The sequence below is a fragment of the Miniopterus schreibersii genome (assembly GCF_964146895.1).
Source record: "Miniopterus schreibersii genome assembly, chromosome: 1".
Lineage (NCBI taxonomy): Eukaryota > Metazoa > Chordata > Mammalia > Chiroptera > Miniopteridae > Miniopterus > Miniopterus schreibersii.
The window spans coordinates 176329904-176353739 of record NC_138101.1 but is presented as its reverse complement, the minus strand read 5'-3'; the positions used below and the strand labels follow the sequence as shown (position 1 = coordinate 176353739).

The 23836-nt window shown below is 31.5% G+C and overlaps 1 protein-coding gene across 6 annotated transcripts in view; it reads right to left on the bottom strand.

Annotated features, from left to right (window-relative positions):
* Positions 1 to 23836, bottom strand: part of GPHN (gephyrin) — a 352065-nt gene that overhangs the window by 131267 nt on the left and 196962 nt on the right. For 2 of the 6 annotated variants that reach the window (XM_081136828.1, XM_081136830.1), the window contains 2 exons: positions 11356 to 11412; positions 9135 to 9206 (listed from right to left, as the gene is read on the bottom strand). The exons of 2 other annotated variants lie outside the window; for them this stretch is intronic. In XM_081136828.1, the coding sequence (XP_080992954.1) occupies positions 9135 to 9206; positions 11356 to 11412 (129 nt within the window). The remainder of the gene's footprint in view (positions 1 to 9134; positions 9207 to 11355; positions 11413 to 23836) is intronic. 2 more of the 6 variants (XM_081136829.1, XM_081136832.1) reach the window with 1 other exon arrangement.

Below are 23836 nucleotides of genomic sequence, written 5' to 3'. Positions count from 1 at the left end.
AGAATTGCCTGGATGAAGTGGCAGAAAGAAATGGGTTATATATTTTTTTACACTGGGAATCATAATTCTGGGAAATTAAGACCTATGAAAAATGTGATGAGATAATATCAATCTTTTCTTTAAAAAGTCTTTGCTTATATCACAAGAAATTCATGTCTTTCATTACTTTGCTTTCCCCTACAAATATATATATTTCAAAAAGAAATTATCCAAAAAATCAGTTTTAAGAGAAAAAAATCTGTACCAGTTGCAACTTGCAAAAGAAAAAAATTATAGAAGATGGCTGTAATTCTACCAACTCAATAAATTAAACTTTGTGAGGCTATGGGTTTACTCAGGCTATTCCTTCAAGGTTTTTTCTTAAATTTTAAAGTCAAAAGATGATAATCTGCTGGTGGTCTGCATATACTACCTGGTATTTTAGATAGTGCCATCTTTCTGGTTTTTATTTTTAATTTATTTTTTGCATAATATTATGAGATAATATTTCTGTGGTCAGAATTAAGCTGACAACACTGGCCTGTACATGGTGGCTATAGCTATAGTGGCATGCACAGGTAATATGTGTAGAAATGTTATGTCTCTAAAGTAACAAATTAAGATCTTAAAATTCATAGGCTATTAAAGTTCTTTTATTTACTAGTCATATTTTGAGGTGCATATATTCTTTCCTTTTAGCTACTCAACAGTGCCCCTGTTTTGGAAAGAATATTCAAAGTATATTAATATTTTAATAAATCTGGCTTATAAAAACAGAAAACCCATTTATGATGTGGTTTAACACAGTAAGAATAAGAAATGAAACCCCTAAAAAGGCAAAGAGCATAAAGGTCAAATTTCATGTAAAAATATTTTGTTAAAAGACCATGAATCTCATGAAGATAAGCTCATAAAAACTTTATAAAAATACGAGAATCCTGAGTAACCTAATTAGTATTTTTAAAGGGAGTGAATCTTCTGTTTTACATAAAAATAGAGGAATCATATTAACTTTTCATTTACTAATCAGCTTTGGATGTTTTCCTGATTCTATGGTTAATGGGACAGAGTTGTCACTAATGTAATGTAAATCTTCAGCTACCAGAGACAGACCTACACAGGTCTTCAAACTAGAATCTGTCTTCAGCCAATATGAGTTTAATAACAAATTATTTGGTTCAAAGGAATCTTTATATAATTAAGGTGGTGGTAATAATCAGAGGGGCTATTTGGGCTTTAACCATTTCAATGTGATACAGTGATTGCCAGAAAAAGTTACTCAGAAACAGTGCAGTATAAAAATATAGAAATTTCCCCCAAAACAGCTAACTTCTCCCCTTTCAGCCAAATGCAAAGTGCAAGGCAAAATAAATTAAGGCAAAAGGAAAATAAAATAAGGAAAATGGTGAGGGTGAGCATGTTGTTGACCATGTAATAAAACACGTGCAAAGTATACCTCAGATACACTATAGGTAGATGAGCACGAGGGAAGCCGAGCCTGGTTTTGCAGTGGGGAAAAGAAAACACTGTTAAGGAGGAAATGAGAGCATAATAAGGGTCTCATAAGTTTAGATGGCTCCATCACCAACACATCTGCCAGATAATAAAACAGCCTTATAAGAAGACACTTGAGTTTGAAATCTCAAGGTTCAAGCTATTTGAGGAGAACCTTGTGATAAAAAAAAATACCCAGCTTATATAAAAAAAAAAATCCATGACGAAGATGACTCCCTCTGTTCAGAATCTGGTATAATCTTGCTGAAAAGATGCCCATTTAAGGTTAATAGGAAGCGCTTTTTCCTATGGTACCACACTGATCTTTACTGGCTTAATACTAGCAAAGTACATGTGAAATTATTTCCAGGATGACTCTACTGTACATCTCCCTATTATTCTTTAGAGAGGGCACTGAAGCCAGCTCAGTATTCTAATTCTGATTTCCTATTTCTACTATTCCATTCTCAGTATTACTGAATCTCCCCCACCCCACTTTCTATATATATGCCAACAGCAACACCAAGAAAGATATTAAAAACTGAAACAAAATCTTCTCCAGACCAATTTTTTATCAGAATGTTTCATTGATTTTTTAAAAAGAACTATATTTAAAACTATGTTTAATCTTCATAACTTTGAATTGTGGCCTGTTTTTTCTTTCTAGTTTGCCACACTGCCATGTTCAATTCTGTGGCTTCTATTAGTTTGTCACAGTGCCATGTGAGGTCAATTCCTAAGCATGCATTCTCTAGTTACCAAATTCTTCATGAAGTTCCAAAATACAAAGTTAGGGTGGGAAAACGAAGATATAGAAAATGTCAAAATGAAGGAATCAAATGCCCTTATTATTTAATTTGTTCTTTCACTGTATTCCAGAACCTAGCACAGCTAAATGTAGTAGGCACTCAATAAGTGTTTACTGAGTTAATGAATATACAAACTCTTTTCTTCTAGCCTTAAAAAAAACTGAACTGGCCCTGTTGGCGTGGCTCAGCAGTTGAGCATTGACCTAGGATCCAGGAGATTGAGGTTCGATTCCCAGTCAGGGCACATGCCCGAATTTTGGGCTCAATCCCCAGCAGGTGGTGTGCAGGAGGCAGATGATCAATGACTCATCATTGATGTTTCTTTCTCTCTCTTCCTTCCTCTCTCTGAAATCAATTAAGACATATATATTTTTTTAAAAACCACACACAAAAAAACCCCTATACTGTGTGAAATAATATTCAGAAGATTTTATTTACACTTACCATTACAAAGATTTGTGATAAAATGTATGACTGCCACTTAATGGGTTACTTTGAGGTAGTTTCTAAAATATGGTCAATTCTATACATATTAGGAAGCTAATTACCCTGGGGTGGTAAACACACAATACAATATAGAGATGATGTATTACAAAAATGTACACCTGAAACCTATATAATTTTATTAACCAATGTCACCCCAGTAAATTCAATAAAAAACAAATTATACCTTTTTTTCCAAACAAATACACATATGATTTTCTTTAGCAAGATGCCAGTTCTAAGAAAACCTTGCTCTGCACGTTTGTTCTGTTTCTATAACCATACCCATAAAACTAAAAAGACTTTATCTTTGAAAACAGTTTCAGTCTTGTCTTTTTTTCCCCTCTCAGCTCTCCATTTTCTATTACAAGGGAAATTTACTTGTCAAGGCGATCTTTTATTAGTATGCCTTATTTTTGTATAAAAGTTCTGAGAAGGGCAATTTTGCAGTAAGCATTAAACACCTCACAGACATGTTATTTTCACTCCAAATGATGTCGGAGGCTATTGAAGGTGATTTTATAAGTATTAGATGAGAAATTTTTAGTTCAAAGCACAAGATACATTTTTGTTATTTCTTAGTAGAACTGAAACCTCAGAATTGTATTAATTAACTTTACCTGTTAAGAAAATTCTAACAAAGTGAAAGGTAGCAAAATTAGCCTGTTTTCCAAAGAGATGACCCTGAAATTGATTTCCTGCCATCTTTATCATTATTGTAGTCCAGTCATATTTATGATATCATCTACCAAGGGACTCAGAATGTTACATAATTATTATAAGTTAAATGCATGCTATTAATATGAGTAAATGCCAAAATGTAAAGAAAAGGAAGACTTTAAAAGAATCAAATAATGTTCTATACACAAAAACCAAAAGACACAGACATTTGCCTAAAGAAAGTAGAGTACACAAACTGATGTTTACTCATTTAAAAGCTACTGACTATTTATCTAAGGATTAATGTTCCAGCTGTTTTTCACCTCAAAAAAAGTTGGCTAATCCAATGCAGATGCCTTTTAGATTTTTAAGTGCTGTATAATAAGATATATATTACTTGTTCCTGTCAGGGTGTCTTTCCCATTTGTATAAAATTTCTTACAGAAGGTATGATTTTAGGTGAGGTTAAATAGGAAATTCAGTAGAAATTAAAAGGTGATCATGGTTTTCAGGGGAAATTAGTAAGAGGTAATGAAATAAACAAAAGAAATGCAATGCATACTGAAAAAATACTTTAAAAACACATTTTTTAAAACAGCTTAAGAGAGTAGGAATGGAATTTATCTTCATATATTAAGGGGTCCCCCAAAGAAGAAGAATTTATAATCTATACTTTTTCCATATGATAGGTCTATATTTGAAGGGTTTAATGTTAATTCCATAGTAAGTTTTACTTCGTGTGTGTGTGTGTGTGTGTGTGTGTGCGCGCGCCATGTAAAGAGAGAGTAGTTAGGAAAAACAAGAACATGTAAAAAGGACAAATAAAAATGTAAAGGTAGATTTCAGAGGATCAAATCTTTTCAACACATGCTTCCATGCAGAATAATCTGAAACCATCTCTTAGAAAAATGAGCATATCTCCTTTTCCGAAGCTTTAAAATGAAGATAATTTCATACAGACTCTATTATAATAATTTCTTTGTCAATGTCATCTTTCTTTTCAACATCATCTTGACACACTAACCAGTTAGAGCAGTTCTTGTCAAATGTTTTCTGCAAATGTTCAGATAGTAAATATTTTAGGTTTTGTATGCCATATGGTCTTTGCTGCAACTGTTTAGCTCTGCTGTTGTAGTGCAAAAAAACACAGATTATATGCAAATAAGTGAGTGTGGCTGTGTTTTGATAAAACTCTTTTTTTGGACACTGAAATTTGAATTTCATATAATTTTCATATATCATAAAATGATGTTCTTTTGATTCCGCCCATCATTTAAAAATGCAAAAATCATCCCTAGCTTGTGGGCCTACAAAACAGAAACAGGATTTGGCCCAAGGGCTGTGGTTTGCTGACTCCTGAGTTATAGCATTCATTTGATGAATATAAAAGCGCAAAAAAACCCCCAAAACAAAGATAATTAAAAAATATAAGAGGTAACTCAGAACTAAGGCTGAAAATACTGATCTTAAAAGATCTATAAAACCACAACCATCGAATTCATTATTTATATTAGCCCTACTTCATACCAGTCTTATTTTGGCATTCAGGATATTGTTAATTAAAAATCATTATGCAAAAGACATTACTTTCTGACATGATTCAGATATTTTTCTTAAACTTATTAAAATACATGTCATTTTATTTTAGGTGATAATTCTTCCCTTAACTTTTTTTACGTCAAAGAATTGCATCTTTTTATTTGTGCTCACATAACAAGTACTTAAAATTATTACATTCCTTCTACTTCATCACTTTTCTTTTTAAGTTCACTTTGTGCCAATAATCTGTCTTCATATTTATTTATTTATTTTTAAAATATATCTTTATTGATTTCAGAGAGAGGGAAGGAGAGGGAGAGGGCGAGATAGAAACATCAATGATGAGAGATTCATTGATCAGCTGCCTCCTGAGTGCCCCCGATTGGGGATCGAGCCCACAACCCGGGCATGGGCCCTGACCTGGAGTCGAACCCCGATCACCTGGATCCTAGGTCGACGCTCAACTGCTGAGCCATGCCTGGTTGGGCAAATCTGTCTTCATAAGTCATCCTCCCTTTTACTGTTTGTAAGAGCCTTAAAAGTAACATATTTGGTTATCTGTATATTTGTAGCTGAACAGAAATTTACTATCATATTACATAAACTGAATGAAAATACAAAATTTGTTGCTTTGAGGTATTTTTACTCCTCCTCTTGCTTTCCTTTCTGCTTGTCTTTATTTCATGAGCATTCATCTAACTTTTCTTCTAAATATTTTAATATTCAAGCTCTCCAGGAACCCATTTTTTTAAATGAATTAACTTCAGTTTTACACAGTGTTAGTTTGCCTTTTCTTATCCTATGTTTTCCAATTTTCAGCACTGTCTGCACTATCCTTCGATCTTGTGCATTACTTTTAATATTCTTAGTAGATTCATGCATTTGACCAAATGGAAAATTATTATTTTTTCTTTATGTGGTTTTATTCCTGCCATTATTCTCAACACATAATCAGTCTAAGAATTTGCAGTAATTTTTGCATTCATTAAATTAGGCAAACTCTGCTTAGGTACAAAATGATAATTTTCTCTTTATTAAAATTACTAAAAACTCATTGGGGGTTAAGAATACTTCAGCTTTGTATAAGGTACAGAAAAAGATAATAAAGTCTTCATTTAGAATTCAAGAATCTAATACTTCCTACTTTGTGCTATAGAGGAGTAAATGTAGGATAAAGAAGTATATAAATAAAATTTAGTAATGAAAAATTACATTTTAACAAAATATTATATTTTACATCATTGATTATTCATAATAAGAATGCAACGTTATTTTCTCTCTAAAAAATAATATAGTGTGTTGATGATACTAATTGAAGCATCAATATTTAAGGAAGTCCTTATCCCAAACTTCTGGATGATATCTCACCTTTTACAACTAATAAAATATTTCTGTGGCAACATGGTTCTGAATCTTTTCTCTTATTGAAATATTTAGCAATGTTTCCATGAATGAAAAAGGCACTCACAGATTTGTTCTTGTGTGTGAACACCTATAATAAATTTGTGTAAAACTGAATGGTCACTATCTGCCAATTTACCTCATTTTAGAAACAAAATCTGTTTATATAGTCTATGGTCCTGAGAATAACTGTATTCTACTCCTAAGCAACATTTTTTAATATACCAGGCATATTTTAAGGCATTCTGAAGTAACAGGAATTAAAGGTGAAGGAGAACATTCTGCTAAGCATTTTATTTGCATCTTTTCTTAGCTGAGTTCTCTAGAAAAGATACAATTTGCCTTTTGATAGTTTTTTTCCTATACTTTTCTAGTTAACAGAAATCTTAGAATAATATACCTCTAGTCATTATTTTCAGGAAAAAAGGTAATTAGAACAAAGTATGACCTGTGAAATGAAACAAAAGATGAAGATACTGAGACTTGTCATTATGTACTATACTATGCAGTATAGGTGCTGAAAAAAAGAAATTGAAGAATGGCATGAGATAAACTAATTTGCAAAGTATAGCACTTTTAATTTAACCCTAACTTAACACTAACTCCCCACCAAATTGACCTGCGCCAGTCTCAATTTTCTAGTTTGATTGAAAGAAAAATAGTATCAGCTTTCATGATTGGTTAGGGAAGAGTACGACACTAAATACATTTATTAACATAATCAAAATATTTTTAGTGATTTCTAGAATAATACCCAGCTATGTTTAAACTTATTTAGACGCTGAATTCACGTTAATCTTTTTTTATTTTTTAAACAGCGGGATAGGTTCTGAGGGTGATTATGGCTGATCTTCTAAATTCCATAAGAATATGAATAGAAAAGAAGGACTGGCTGAAAGGAAAAAAGTAGAAAAATGAGACACTGGTTATACTTTTGTTCTCTGTTCAGCTATTAGAATTTAATTACTGATATTAGTAAGAACAACTTTGGACTTCAGTAATCAAAAATTTAATATAGAGATATACATAACTACGTATGGTATATAAGCAAAAATAAGCTGAGAAACCAGAGAATTGCCATATCACTATTATTTTTCATTCTATCCTTTATAACAAAATGATAACAGCAATATGAATGAAATGTATAGCAATAATCTTGGGAGAAGTAAATCAGGGTGAGGATTCACAGGAACTTTTTAAAAAGCTTTCAGAATGGAAAGTCAGGGATAAACAGAACCAGAATTATTTACAGTAAACCCTCGATTTTTCAGATCTCAATTTAACAGACTTCAGATTTAATAGATAGAGTTTCTAGTCTGTATGTCATATGTGAAAATTAACACCCTGCTAATTCCAGAATGCTTTTAACTAAGATTTGATTATAATTAAATCAACAGGTTATTTTTCTGTTATTAATTCACAGTTATTTTAAACAAATTTTAGCCTACACTAGTAATTTCACTGACATAAATAAATATTACATATCTATAACTATAGTGTACATATTTAATCCAAGAGTCACTGCTTGTAAACAATGTTCAGAGAATGATTAGCACGTGATCACACCACACTGTGAGAGGTAAATGGTTCTGTTGTCTCCTGTGGTCACTTTCTGCAGTAGTTTTAACTCCCATGTCCCAGCTGTATGCATTTGTTTACTTGGGTGACTGGTGAATGCAAGTATTTCCTAGACCTATTCAGTATAAATTTAAAATTACAGTAATAGAAAACTTTTCTGTGAAATTAAACTTTTCATATAAGCTTAATTTAAATTACACAAATATGTCTACATAAGTAAAAACAGGTATAACTTGTCAATTTTTTAACATAAGCATTCAGAAAACCAACTTTATTACATAAGGGACTTTTGGCTTTACTGGACACCTGTCATCTGAATTAGTCTGTTATATTGAGGTTTTACTGTACTACAATAATTTAGCTTTTCTTCTGCCATATTTATTTCATATACCATCTTAGAGATTCACTTCCACTTATCCTGAGAAGATACATTCAGTACAAGAGCCAAGCATTCTGAGTCTGAACTATTGGTCACAAAAATACTATTTTTACCTATGATTATATGACATATATACAGTATTGAGTGGCTATACGGTATTGTTCTTCTTGAAAGTGTTATCTTGAGTAAATTAACCTTTATCTCAAGTATTTGTAAGATGTTACATGATGATGTTCCTGGTGAAGATGCTTACTTTTTTATTTTTAAACAAAAAAAATCTTAGTTAATCCCAAAGAATCTGACTTGAGAAAAGTCTATTAATTCAGAAAAAAAAGTCTACTTGCCAGAATACCTATGATAACACTCTAACATCGATCATTTTCCTTCACAACTGAAACTGAAACATAAAGGCTCTATCACTTGGATCCAGCCCATAATTTATAATCCTGCTGACACATCCAACAAGGGGCAGAAGATATGGTCAATAGAAAAGCTCCAAATGAAGTCTCATGAAAAGATCCTCAGAAAATTATATAATTGTATAAGAAACAGATTTTGCAAAGAAAGTTTTTATTTTTTAACAAAGCCAGAATGTTCTTAAATCAACCTCAATGTTAGTGTGGCTTAAGGGTCCTCTGCTCTGCCAATTTAATCTTTATTGCATAAACATGAGCATGAAGCTGCAGCTAGGAAAGAGGGGAAAAAGAGACAGAAAGTAAAAAAGATGGAGATGAGAGGACAAACCAATCAGATTTGGAATTACCAGTCAGCAGAAGTTTAGGGGGAAAAAAAATCACCAAGTGAAATCGTACATTTACTCTGAGAGAGTATCCTTTCACATTGCCTTCTAGGTGATCTCTGAGCTCATCCAGCTTTCGATGGAGCTACATGTAAACATCAGAAAATGAATTGAAAAAGCAACTTGTTCTCTTTTCAGTTTTCCTTTTAAAAATAAGATCATAGCATTATACATTTCTCACTGCCTTTGGCAAACATTTCAATACATCAGAGATTTTTGTGTAACACAAGAATACATGCTCAATAAACCAGTGACTAGGAAGCCAACATTTTAATTATTGCATCTTATCTCCCCAAAGCATTAGAGAAAATGAATACTGTAACTATCCTTATAATCTCCTAGAGACTCACTTATAATTTTTCTATTTGGTAGAAATATAAAGTAAATATGTTTAAAAATTATGAAATTTGCCTTTCTTTCCCAAACACATTTTTTGATTTAAGGCTGCATCCACAGTAAGGTAAACTGACTGACCCTAAAATGTATCTTTTGTTCTTATACATAATGTGTGTATATACATAATCATATTGTATATACACTTAAAAAAATAAACATACAATTATAACTTGAAGTTCTATACACCCAAAAGCTGAACGCGGAGATAATTAAACACACACGCACTCGCACACACAATCCAGTTTATAGCAGATGGTGCTGCAGTTATAGATGCCATTTGATCTTTATTTCACTATCGGTAATTTCTAAAAAGTTATGTTGCTCTGCATCTTTTTGCTTGAGTCTGAGTCATAATCCATAGTTTAAACAATTATGGATTTACCTTTCCTTAAAGACAAAGGTAAAATATGATACCTCACAGTAGACAGTGAGGAATGCTACTGATATATAATCAGGATACATAAACTCATATATTTCTGACTGAAAGTTTTAACCTGCCTCATTTTTGAAATAGGAATTTAATCAACACTTCCTATCCCCTCTGATTATCCTTAGTGAAACAACATTTAAAAAATGCTACCCAGTAAATAGCAGTGTTAGAGAACAGAGAGGATGGCTTATCTGGAATAAAGGACACAAACATACAGACACACCTTCATCCATGTGCAATCATATGTGTGGCACACACACAAATAAACAAACAGACACAAAAAAAGTAAAATTAAGAAGGCAGAAGAGGCAAGGAGAGGAAAGAGTGCAGAAATTAGTGCTTCATAAATTATTAAATGGAAATAAATTGAAGGTGTGTAAAATTTTGAAATGACTTAATATTAGGCCTCAAGGCAGTTAATTGAATTTTGGGACATCCCAGTGCAGTGAATTATCTGTTATTTTGATTAATTTAACAGTTACTACTGTTGTAAGAACAAATGAGACTGAGATACAATAAGTAGTTAATTTGGGAGGCGATTCCTCTGTATATTTTAAAAACTCAAATTTTAATCTTGCATTTATGGTGGCAGCATTAAAAGTTATCAATGTAACTGTTATCTATGTCTGTGTTTCTTAAGAGTGATAACTTGTTTATGTTTTCATTGTGATTAAATGTTAAGTACACAAGATATTTAACAACTAGCAAATGGGACCATCAGATCAGATATATTTAAGTGGTATATTAGCAGATCACATACGCAAATGGGCAAACATTAGATATATATTGTTTCTGTTGATTGTTATATGAATTTTTAACTTAAAAAAATAAAGGGGATTAAAAGTGCTTAAATGCTGTTAGCTATATGTGAACCCATTATACTAGCATCACATGAATTTCTTTTCTAATTCTTAAGATTTTTATATATATATATAAAATATATGTTATTAATTCATAATAATTTTTCTGGAATAAACTACAAATGGTAGTAACACTAAAATAATATTTAATTACTTTTTACAAAAAATGTAAAAAGGGGAGATAATATTCTGAAAATAAATATTAGTTCTCTGTGTAACAGGAACTTATTAACACAAAGTGACATCAGTCAGAGGAACGGTTTACTCTAAAACCCCAAATTATAGGCACCTGGAATGAGGCAGTTGCCCTTTTTCTTGTTTGTGGTGCCATTCAAAGCTAGTTATTTGGCAGCTTGCCTTCAGCTGGTTGCTCTATGTGTAGCTGAAACAAACAAAAAATATGACCCAACAGCCAATAAAAATATTAAAATAAAAAAAATGGGATGGTGAAAAATGGAAAAAGCCCCCTTCCTCCCACCACCCACCAAAAAGGAAGAAGTGTAGGCTATAGACAAAATCTTGCCAAAAAACGTTAGAAACATATTTACTTTGAGGGATCCAACTCTACTAGCAACTCCTTTGCTTTCATCCGGCCGTCTAATTTGCTACAATGAGGGAAGATGGGTAAAAAAGACAGAATAAAGAAAAAGTGAACTTAAAAATTTTTCTACGCATTAGTAAGTAATACATGCAAAAACATCAATTGACTCTGAGGTACCTCTTAGGAGGTCATGGAGTTAACTAACCCAGAGGCCATATGACATGCTCTGCAAATAGGCTGGTCACTAGAATTCAATCATTGTTATGGCACTATTCCTGAGATGAAGAAATGGGCACTTACTTTCAGTTACCTTGGGGGTTTCTGATGAAGCAGAATCTGTAGTAGTGTTACATTTGCACTTGGTTTACGAAAAACAAAGGATTACAAATATACCTATGCATAGAACTTTGTCTCTTTCCGTGTTTTAGTGTCTATTCCACTGTAATATCAGAAAACATCAATGATTAGAAACATAAGTGTTCCCCAAGTGGAAAGATCAGTCCTGACAAGCATCATTCTTGATAGGTGACAGAATGAAGCTCCTCTGCTTGCTGACCCAAGCACTGAGGTTGTTCAGCTGTCACTGAGATTCCCAATTAAACAATTGTGCTGCCCAAACAGAAAATTTTAATGCCAGACCAATGTCAGATATAGTTGCTCCCTCAAAGCTTTATTTCAGTTGAATTTTCCTCTTAGGTAAGACAGGGGCAAAAAGAGCTGCAATTTAAAAACCTTGCTTTATATCACTTCATAAATGAGAAAAAGAAGGTTCTTAACACGAAGTGTTCTATCAGATGAGGTATAAACTAGAAATTCCTTTGCTTTTTAACAGAGCTGTAACAACAACTAATATTTTGTTTAAAGAGGAAGATGAAAAAAAAGGAGAGGAGAAGGGGAAAGAAGCTTCAGATCAGAGGACTTCCCACATGTGCAGAATGATGGCCTCCATTCAGACCAGCATAGGTCAAGTTAGCTCTGGTGCTTCCGCTTGTATTAAGGAACAGTAAAGAAGTATCACATGATGCCAAATCCTGAGTGTTAAAGTCCCCTGGAAAGCAAAGAAACCTGACCATGCTAGAAAATTAAATATGGCACACTGTAGATTGTCTTTCTTATCCCTTTTAGGAAATCTCTGATAGTATATGGAAACTGCTTAAAAAAATACTTAGAATTGAATTTTCATTTTGAATAAAAAGCAACTTGGCACATAAGAATTGTGTCAACTTCTGGTTTTACTCAATATAGTTTTTACTAATTCTTTTACTAAATTTATGCCCAAAAGATAATCACCAATTCTCATTCTTTGTCAAACAGAATTCTCAAATTTAGAAACAATGAAAACTAATTAGAATGGCTACCCTCTACAAGACAGGGCCTCTGGGTAGACAGTGAGTTAGTTCCTAATACCTAGTTATTCTCTTGTGCTATTTTCTTTGACCTCAGAGAACATCTTTATATCAAATCTGTTTGCCATTTTAAATGGAGAATCACAATATCTTGATTACAAAGATAAACTATGTAGTTTCCAATAAAAATATAGTCTAGTGCCTCATGCTGCTTTCTGAAAACTTTCAGAAACTGTAAAGACTTTCAGCAACTTTTCACTAACAAAGTGAACACCATTTTCTACATTTAAAAAAATTTATAGAATGCTTAAAATTACATCCAGTCCAGCAACATAAGGTATCTTCTTCAAGGTTACATAGAATATTAGTGACAAATCAAGGAACAATGTCCACAGTTCCTAATTTCTAGTTTAAAGCTGTATTCCCTTAATAGGCCTGGAAATAAATGGGTTGGACAAAAATGGATGCTTATAAGAGGATATAGATCTGTGTGTGTGTGTGTGTGTGTGTGTATACACACACACACACACACACACATATATCTGTCTCTCCATCTACAGAAGAAATTTTGTTATTATATTTATTTATGAAAGAAATTTTTCCTTAACCATTTCAGTTCCAATTGCAAGTGCAAGTACAGAAACTTAAAGAATAAATTATAAGAGAGAAAAAGATAGTCACCACTGAACACTAAACATACAAAAAGAGACTATAATACTAATTTAAAGACAAACTTTTGTAGCAGACAGCTCATTTGTCAATGCTTGATATCAATTTTCTGCATATAAATCGGACTTTGCAAATTGAAACTTTAGAAAACTAGTGTGGCTATCGAAGTCAGAAGTATGTGATTTTTTGTGTGTGGCTCCTGAAACAGGTAATAATTCCAAATACTGAAAATCTTCAAAGATAATCCAAAAACGATTTGTCTCAAAAACTAAAATTTGAGAAATAGAGAAAAGTCAAATGAATAGATTTTAAAATGCAATGCTCTCATTTATTCTAGCCAATCCTTAATCATCAATTATGATGGAGTAGAATAAATAAAATAAATCACAAAATATTAGCATCTGAATAAGATGAATTAATTTAGTTTTCATGATAACCATAAGAGCCTCACATGTTAGCTAATTTTATTCATATTTTTCTGTGAGGCTAAATGTTCTCTATCAGTAACTAAGAGAGCTTAAACTGCAAATGTTACTGTTACATATAGGATCATTGCAATATTAATGAAGTTTGAGAATTGGATGTAAAGAATTGTAGGGGTTATGAGTTGGTTGAAATTATTAGTTTATTACATATATTGAAAATTAAAATGTTAACTGAAAAACAAAATATGTTATCACTAATAATTTTTCTACCCTTTAAAAAGCATTTCACTGAGACTGAAAAGATATAAACTAGAGGATCAAAACCATTTCAATATTCTATTCAGCCTCACAGCTAGAATATTTAACAAAATATTCATTAAAAAACAGTCTGAAAATATTGCACTGTATTACTTCTTTTGCAACATTCTGGGAATCTTTCTTCAGGGATTAATTACTGGGGAATCTATCCTTAGGGATTAATTACCAGTATGTGGCCTACAAAGCAGTGAAATCACTCTTGTTTGTAGTCACCTTTTTAATAAAAGTTTGGGTCCTAGAAATATGCAAGAAATACACTGCCTGGAAGCTAATACAATATGGGTTGTTGATTCCCTTTGTTTTAGCCCAATTCTTCAAAACTGAGCTCAGTGTAAGATCATTTCAACTGCTAACAAGGTAAAAAATTATCCCATCCCACACTCTCTTGTCAATAATAAGTAGTTGTGTTATGTTTTTATTGAAGCAAAGATATAGATTTTGGAGTAGAAAGCCAACTTTATATTAATTTTTTTAAAAACATGAAATTTCAAAGAAAGTTTAGGCTTGTAAAAGCCACATTAAGGTGAGTGCCTTTATCACCGGGTGTATGCATTCAGATTTCTCTTTAGTATAAGATCCTTGCTGAAAATTTTAAGAAAAAGGTTGTATATTTTGTGTGTCCGTTCTACTGACAAGAGAACTCAGGTCTAGAGAGGTTCAGTGGCTTTCTGCAAAACTATAAATTAAGAAAAAAAGTGCAGCTGGTATTAAATTCTCTGAATCTCAGGTCTTTTCATTAAATTTAGACTCTCACCTATGAAATGACTAGATCTTCCCTCCTTGTCCCCTGACATATTTTCTATTGATTTAGATTAAGATTATGTAGATTAAACAACCTTTTCTGTTCATTTACTTGCGCTAGGGGCTGAACTATTTTATTTTTAGAATTACCTAATTAACTCCTAATTACCCAGAGAAACAAACATTTTTAACCCTATTTTACTATACCACTTTTTTTTAAAGTATGGATATCAATGACAGGAAATAAAACTGTTTTCTTATAAACTATTTATCTTCCAACCAATGCCACTCAAAGTATATTAGTATAGCCATAGATTGTTTCTGGTAGTTATGATTTAGAGGCGGATATTTTTAAAAAAGTTTTAAATAAAACCTCAAAATTTAAACAAACTTCTATAAATAAAAAATACTTTTTAGGAACTGGTTAATATTTCAATTCACTCTATGTTAGCCATTTCAATATAACTGGCACTTCACTATAAAATAATTCTGTTTCAGTTGTGATTTATTAAGGCAAAATGAAATAAAATATTTGATGTTCTATGCACTAAAATATTCATTGAATATGTTTCTGAATTACTGTGTGTTTTGTCTTTAAAGAAAGTAGAATGAGTAGGGAGAGGAGATAATCCTGTAGTTTTGGGTAAGAAAATACATGACCAATTTTAGAATATATATCATTTTAAAATATAAAGATCAAGAGAATAGTTTAGCTTGGGATATGCTCTTCATTAAAGTCATAAATGAAACATGGCCAGTTAATTTTACAGATTTAAATCATGGCTCTAATAAATTCTACTGCGGAAATAATGATGGCACAGGTTATTTTTGTTGATCTGCTTTTGCACAAGACATGCCTCAAACCATTATAAAGAAGTTTACAGGTATCAAAAGTTTCTCATAAAAATTAAAGCTAGTATTCTTAATTTCACTATTCCTTGTATTTCTACAGTTCTCACTTTCCTATCTTCCTATAACTTGAACAAACCCTAGTGGATACCAACAGAAATCATTATTTCACTTAACAGAACCAAGCTTGACCTAAATGAGAAAGCTCTTATATGAATTTAGAACTTTTCAGTTGATAATCTCTAACTTTATATAGTAACATGGAATGCAAAGCCTGAATAAATAAATGTAAATTATTTTACATTAATTGGATATTATTATAATATGAGAGAGAAGGGCTAAACAGAATGGTAATATTTATTCAGTCAGTGTAGAAACTTATTTTGAAGGAACAGATTTATAGACCTACAAGGAACTTTAGAGGCTACTTAATTTAATGCTACAATGTTATATAGAAACTGAGGTTTATTTAAAAAATGTTACCATACTCAATGTTAAGTTTTCCAACAACTGTGATCCATAATTTTTAAATGTCTACCAGTAAATAAGTCAAATGCAAATGCTAAAAACTGCTTTTAATTGAATATCATTAAATTGAATCCATCAAGATGCAGAAATGATCTCTTCCTTCTATCTATATAAATTATATGAATCGATGACCTAAAAGTTCTGTATATACTTTAAATGGAGGTAGAATTAATATAGTTGCTAGGTTTAATTAAGAGAAAACTGTAGCCCTGGTCCGTGTGGTTTAGTTGGGCGTCATCCCATGCACCTAAAGGTTGCTGGTTTGATTCCCAGTCAGGGTACATGCCTGGGTTTTGAGCTTGATCCCCAGTAGGGGGCATGCAGGACGCAGCCAATCAATATTTCACTCTCACATTGCCGCTTCTCTCTCTCTCTTAAAATCAATAAACATTTAACTTCCAGAAGATCATTATATCATTATTTTTAAAACTGAAATAGCAAACAACTGAAATATCCATAATAGGGGCTGCTGAATAAACTATGCTACACCCACAAATTAGAATAGCAAACAATAATCAATAATAATGTTGTATAAAATTATTTAAAAACATGTAAGATGTTCATATTACTAAATGAATGAGATAGGTTAAAATATTTTAGTTTAATAATAATAGCTAACATTTTAGTGAGCATTACTTGTATTTCAAACTTTGTGATAAGTGATTCATATAAATTTTAAAATTTAAATCTTATAATAACCCTATGAGGCAAATCGTATTATTATTTTTCATTTTACAGATGAGATAATTATGGCTACAGAGGTGAAGTAACTTTCTGAAGGCCACATACCTAGTAGTGATTAAGCTGAGATTCATCACCAGACCTGTCAGACTCCAGAACCTAAGCTCTTAGTCACTGCCTTCCCATTATGATCCATTTATATAAAATATTTATATAAAATGTGCAGAAAAAATAACAGAATGATATACAACAAACATTTAACAGTCATTTATTAAGTGTAGTCTTAGAGGAACTCTTTTTTCCCCCTTATATAAATTTTCTAAAATGAGAAGGTATATTACTTTTTTTAAAAAGAATAAAAGAAGAACCTAGCCACTTACAGATTGTCTAAGCTATAAAACTGAACTCTACAGCTAATAATTTCTGGTTAGCTATATCTTCTCAGGCTAACTAATTAAATGTCATTTGCAAGTTCAGATTTCAGAGTGGCAATTGCACATTTCACAGTTAAGTTATACTTAGCTTCAATGATGAATATAATTCTGTGAACATTAAATAATTAGGAAAGGATGTAGGTAATTTCATTTTCAATTATCATTATATATAAAGACAGAGGGGACACTAAATCAGATGAACAAAATCAATGTAAAATCCTGTATATTACACAGAATGTCACAGAACAACCATTTAAAATGATTTGTTGCCCTGGCAGGTGTGGCTCAGTTGGCTGAGCATCGTCCTGTGTGCCAAAAGGTGGCAGGTTCAGTTCCTAGTCAGGGCACATACCCAGGTTGCAGGTTTGATCCCCAGTTGGGGAGCATGTGGGAGGCAACAGATACATGTTTTTCTCTCACATCGATGTTTCTCTCTCTCCTTTCCTCTCTCTAAAAATCAATACAAAGACATTATTTAAAAAATGATTTGTAAACTCAAAATTAATAGTTAAAATATATTGCTATTATCTAATTTCAGTTTTATCAAAATATGAAATACTTTACTATACTGGGTAGTGCCTTTCTCATTGCAAAAGTATATAAGAGAACCATCTTTTATTTGAAGTCTTAAAAACCTGTTGTGCTATCAAACCACAATAACTAGCAAAATGAACATGTTGTTATAAAGGAGGAGAAACTAAACAATAATGAACAAAGGTAGACATCAGTTACTCAAAAGTCAAAAGGAGCCAGTCATTTAATGCAAATGAGTAAAATAGCCTGAAAGGTATAAAGAATGTCAGCTAAGTATCGATATATACATCCAGTGCTGGCCCAGTAATGTTGATCTTATTTTTTTAGGAAAAGCTGAAAATTTTTATATTTATTTAAAGCTCACCAATGTTTATATTTATTTAAAAGCTTACCAATTTTAAAAGAGCTACCCTCAATTATATCTCTAATAAAATTATCTTCCAACAACTTGGTTATAACTTAAAAGAGGGCTCTCTGTATCTATTAGTAGACAAGATATTCTGGGGAAACATTAGTTGCTATCCGAATGCAGAAATAGTATCATTTTGGAAAATAGTAGAGTTAGCTGAAAACTCAATTTCTGGTTTTATATCTTTAAAATGCATTGCAAAGCCTTCTCTTGTTTTGAATTAGGGAGGAGAAATTCTATTCCCTGCCCTAGAATGAATTGAGATCACAGAGTTAGGGTGAATCTTATAATGCTTAAGCACGGTACGGGTGGTTGTTTACATAAAGGATAAGATCTCTACTCTGAAAATACCATTGTCTCACTGGAAAAACAAGATTCAAAATACATAATTTTGACCCAGGATATTTTCAAGAAACTTCAGCCAGTCTGCTCATTTGATTACACACACGGTGGTTCTTTAAGCGTGATCCCCAATCCCATGAGGGTCCCCGAGGCTCTTGCAGGAGTCCAAAGGCCAAATTATTTCAATAATAGTACTATGACATTCACCTCTTTCACTATGTTGACATTTTCAATAATGGTACAAAAGCAATGGTGGGTTGGCACCTTAGTGCAAAATGGTGGTGGATCCAAACGTATGAATAGTCACTGTATTATTCACTACCATGTACTAATAGTTATAACAACCTAATAGTTTCAAAAAAGAAAAGCTAGTTTCATTTAACATTATTCTCAATGAAACAGTAAACCCTAAACCCTAATTTAACTTAATTTACATTTGTCCCTTGAGTGTGGCAAAATGAAAAGTGCCAATACCATACTCCTGCTCCATACCAAATGATGATGACTGTTTCAAGGAAAAGTACTTAAGCAGTTGTTTGAGGTTCAAGCTGAACTAACCAGGTTTTAAAGAGAATACAATTTTTACTTGAAAGAATGAAAGAATATTGACAAACTATGATTCAGACTTAGATATCTGGTAGACATTTTCTTGAAAATGAATGAACTGAGCCTGTCAATTGCAAAAAAACAGACAGGAATTGTTTTGCCAAAGATAAAATTCTAGCTTTTAAGCACAAATCAGAACTGTGGGAAACATGTAATACTGTGAGTTTGAGAGCTTCCAATGCTTCAAAGTCTTTTTTGATGAGCTTGGTGGTTATATTAATGAAAATGTTTTTAAAATATAATACATTGAAATGTGTCAACACTTGGAAGAACATATTTTTCAAGGTACCGAGAAATGTGTTCCAAAATCATGCCTGGGTACAAATCCATTCAACGTTCAAGACAGACCAATGGATTTTAATATATCAGAGTATGAAATGGTCCTGACAGGGTTTTCTATTACACACTTACACTAACTTTTAATCGACTATCAATTGTAAATTTTTGGTGTACTTTCAAAGAATATCCACAATTATCTGAAAATGCCATTAAAATAGTCCTTTTTCTAACTGCATAACCGTTCATATCCTTCAACCAAAACAATGTATTACAAAAGATGAATACAAAAGCGTATGTGAGAATTGGCTGTCTTCTATTAAACCAAATACTGAAATACATTTAAAAAAATGTAAAACAATGCCATCCTTTTCAGTAGATTTATTTTTAACAAAAGCGTTTGAGATCCTTAATAATTTTTAAATGTATGAAGGAGTCCTGAGACCATTATGTTTGAGAACTGCTAAATGTGACAAATAGTCTTGATATTATTGCTCAATACTCATCAGATGCGGCAATTAATGTTGCACAAAAGAACTTACATTTTTATGTTTCGAGAATATACTTTTGATGTCACTAATTCAGAGTTTTCTAACCTTTTTTGGCATTTGGTGACTCTACATGTAGAACTCATATTTCTATAATGTCATTTACAGCTGAATAGATGTTGCTATACCAATATTGATATAATTTCAAGCAAAAGCAAAGAAACTTAATGTTTAGTATAATTTTGTTGATTTTGTTTATGCTCTTATAAGTACTAGAAAATAATTTGCAGGACCTAGTTAGCACCATGATCTAGGCTAGAATTTTAGCAACTCTATGAGATTCTCCAGAGACTAGAGAACCTCAGGTTTAGAATCAATGAACTAGCCATATCACATAATTGATGTGGTGTTCACAAAGGAAAGTGGCGATAATATGGAATAGTTAGTAAAAACTAACATCATTAAGAAAAAATCTCAGAGGGAATATTATCCTGATATTGGATTAATAATGCCATTTTTATATGTAAAGGAAATCACATTGTCTTCTAGACAGATTTAATCATTAAAAACTGTGAGTTAAGAAAATATTTATTCTTTACCCAGAGTAATCTAAATTCTTATGTTCAAAGGATAACAGAATCCTATAATGAATTAATAATTACGCATTTTGTTTGAATATAATATTAGACAGTGTACAAATGAACACACTGTTCATGGAAAGGTATTTTAATACATATACTTTTTAATCATTTTATAAACTTAAGTTCAGTTAGATAGGTAGTGTTTATATTTTTGTCCCATGAGGACAAAAAACTAACTTGCAGGTAAGTCTGGCACAAAATTCCGTTCTAACCTTTAAGATACAAGAGAATATGTGACAATTGACTACATTTATTTTTTTAAAGTCAAACTTCAGATGCTTAGGGAATAAAAGAATAATTGAATTGGTCCCTAAAAATATTCTCTATTAATAGCATATATAGGGAATAATAAATTGACTGAATGTTTAGATTTTTTTTCTTTTTTGCTATGGTCATGATTCTCTTCCTCAAGCCTCTTAATTTTTAATAAAGATGTTCCTGCCTTTCAAAATTGAAAACCAGCCTTCTTTAAGTTGTGATTCATGCTCACTTTAAAACAGAACTTATAAAAATAAATAAATAAATAAATAAATAAATAAATAAATAAATAAATAAAATAGAATTTATCTTTTATATATTCTTCTAGTAAATCTTTTGGGGAGACTATCACCATTTTAGAACTTGAGTCATCTACTTATTGTCCACTTGTTATTTTAATAGAATCTACATACCATTTGATTTTTTTTGTCTTAGGCACTATTTTACTTAGGAAAATAATTAAAATCCCAAGTTTGTTCCTAACAGATACCTCAACGTGTCATAAAGCAAGAAGAGTGGAAATCATTCATCATTTCAGTCAGATTTCATTAAAAGAAAATATCTCATAAAGAAAAGAAAGAACTTTTCCCCCCAATATAATAAAATAATGTCATGTCTGGCAATAAATATTTGCCGGAGACAATGCCTTTCAATTAAAACTTGCTCAGAAGTTAACTATATTTTAATTAAAAACAAAACAAAAATATGGTAACTCATACTTTTGTTCATTAGATTGTGATGAGGGTATAAAAAGTGAAATCCAAAGTTGGTATAGATTTCATAGGTTTTGTTCTCACTAGATTTCATAGGTTTTGTTCTCACTATAGCTGGAGAATCTTAGAGGATCAAAGCACAATCTAGGATATTATATTGCAATGAACATATAAAATGTGAACCCAAAATAATGTTTAGTGTTCTATTTGTTGACATAAGAGAAATAGATGCACACATGCAAATGGACAGAAAGTCTTTCAGCTTAAATATTGCCCAGTAATAAAAAACTAGAGGGAAAGGTTTGAACTGTTAGCTTTGAATCCTAATTTGGTTACTTAACCCTTTTCTGTTTTCACAAAGACTAGGTTCAGTTCTTCTAATGGTAATTTCCAGATTATTCTGCATTTCTGATGACAAATCATAGCACTTATACTTTATTATAATCTGTAGTTGCCTGTTTTATCTATTTGTAAAAGCAAGAACAATGTTTACTTGCTCACTACTTCTCTCTTAGCACCAGGCAAAGACTAATTTAATAAATTAATAAACCCTGTTGGGGAGGCAAGGATTATTAGTTTTACCACAGACATGAAGCTCAGAAAAGCTGAGCAACTTGTTTAATGTAGTGTGGTTATTAAATAGAGAACCCAGCAACTGAATCCAAGTCTTCCATTATCAGGTCATGTGCTCTTTCTAGTGCTGACCATTGAAGACTGCATTGTACATCTAATGTAAAAAGAAGGATGTGCACATATATTCTGTACATGACAGACTGCCTACCTAATCTGAAACATAGATGAGGAATTTCTATGGAGTTTGGCCAACACTAATATGAACTAAATCATAAATCTCATAACCAAGATGCAGTAACAATAAAAATGTCAAACTCAACTTGTGTTCTAATTGTGTACTGGACATCATTCCTGGGCTGTCTTATACATATTTGAAATTGAACACACTGAGGACCAAAATGTATTAATTCTCCTTTCTTTTACCCTCAAAACCTGCTTCTTCTCTTTTATTCCTTAATATAGTTAATAACATCATCATTTACCCATATCCCAAATTAAAAACCTGACATTCTTTTTGACTTTTTCTCTGCCCTAAATTTTTATTTAAATTAAAATAAATAGTTCACCTAGAACAGAGTTAAGTGCTAAAACCAATGGTCTTGAAATATGATCAGTAGGCAAAGGCAAAAAAAAAAAGTTATTTAAAATAAAAAAGAACTGATATATAAAAATGAATTTTGAAGTCACTGAATTAGACTATTCACGTACTAACGAACTTTCTGTCTAAGAGCTCTTGATTGGTGATAACAGCCTGGTGAAAACTGCCTTTGAACTAGTCATTATTGCTGAATATAATTCTCAAAACCTCCACCCAGCACAAAAGCTTTTGTTTTGTTTTTATTTATCCTTCACATCCTTGGTGAAATGTTACTCCTTAGAGAGGTCTTCTCTGATCATCCTAAGTAAGATTTCCCTACTATTATTTTCTATCATTACAACTTTTTCATTTCTTCTTGCATGAATTTCAATTTATAATTATTAAGTTACTGTGAAATGATTAATAGAATTATTTGTTTATCTACCTATTTATTTTAATATGCCATTGCCTACAGTATAAACTCCACGAAGGAAGAGATCGTATCTCTCACTGATATAAAAGCGCATAATAAGTACATTTAATTTAGATTCAATCAAGCAGTCTTATAATTTAAGACATTTAATAGAAAGATTAGTTTGACTTTCTTCACTCCTTCATGAAATCAATATTCAAACTGTTTTTTATTATATTAGTATTCTGATTCAACCATAACAGTTTAATTTAAAATTACACTAAGGCAATAATTTTATCTTTGAGTTATACATTTTGGTGCTGGAAAAAATTATTTTAAAGAAACAGAATCTTATTCCTAGATGAGAATATGAAAAAATTCCTAGGAAAAAAGGTACTAAAATACATTCCTTTATATGAATTCACTGTCAGTTTGAGCATCTAAGTGTTAACTAAGGAAAAAATATCAAGACAAGCCACTTGCTCTCCTAAAGTTCTGCAATAAGCAAATTAACTTAATAAATATCAACATTTTTATTTTTAGGATTTTTAAATCGTTTTAATAAATTTGGAAATACCAAGTGATTTTAAAAATTGGATTTAATATTCACTTTGTAATTAAAATGTAATTAAAAAGTTTTTAAAAAGGCTTAGGAACTAGTATGTGTA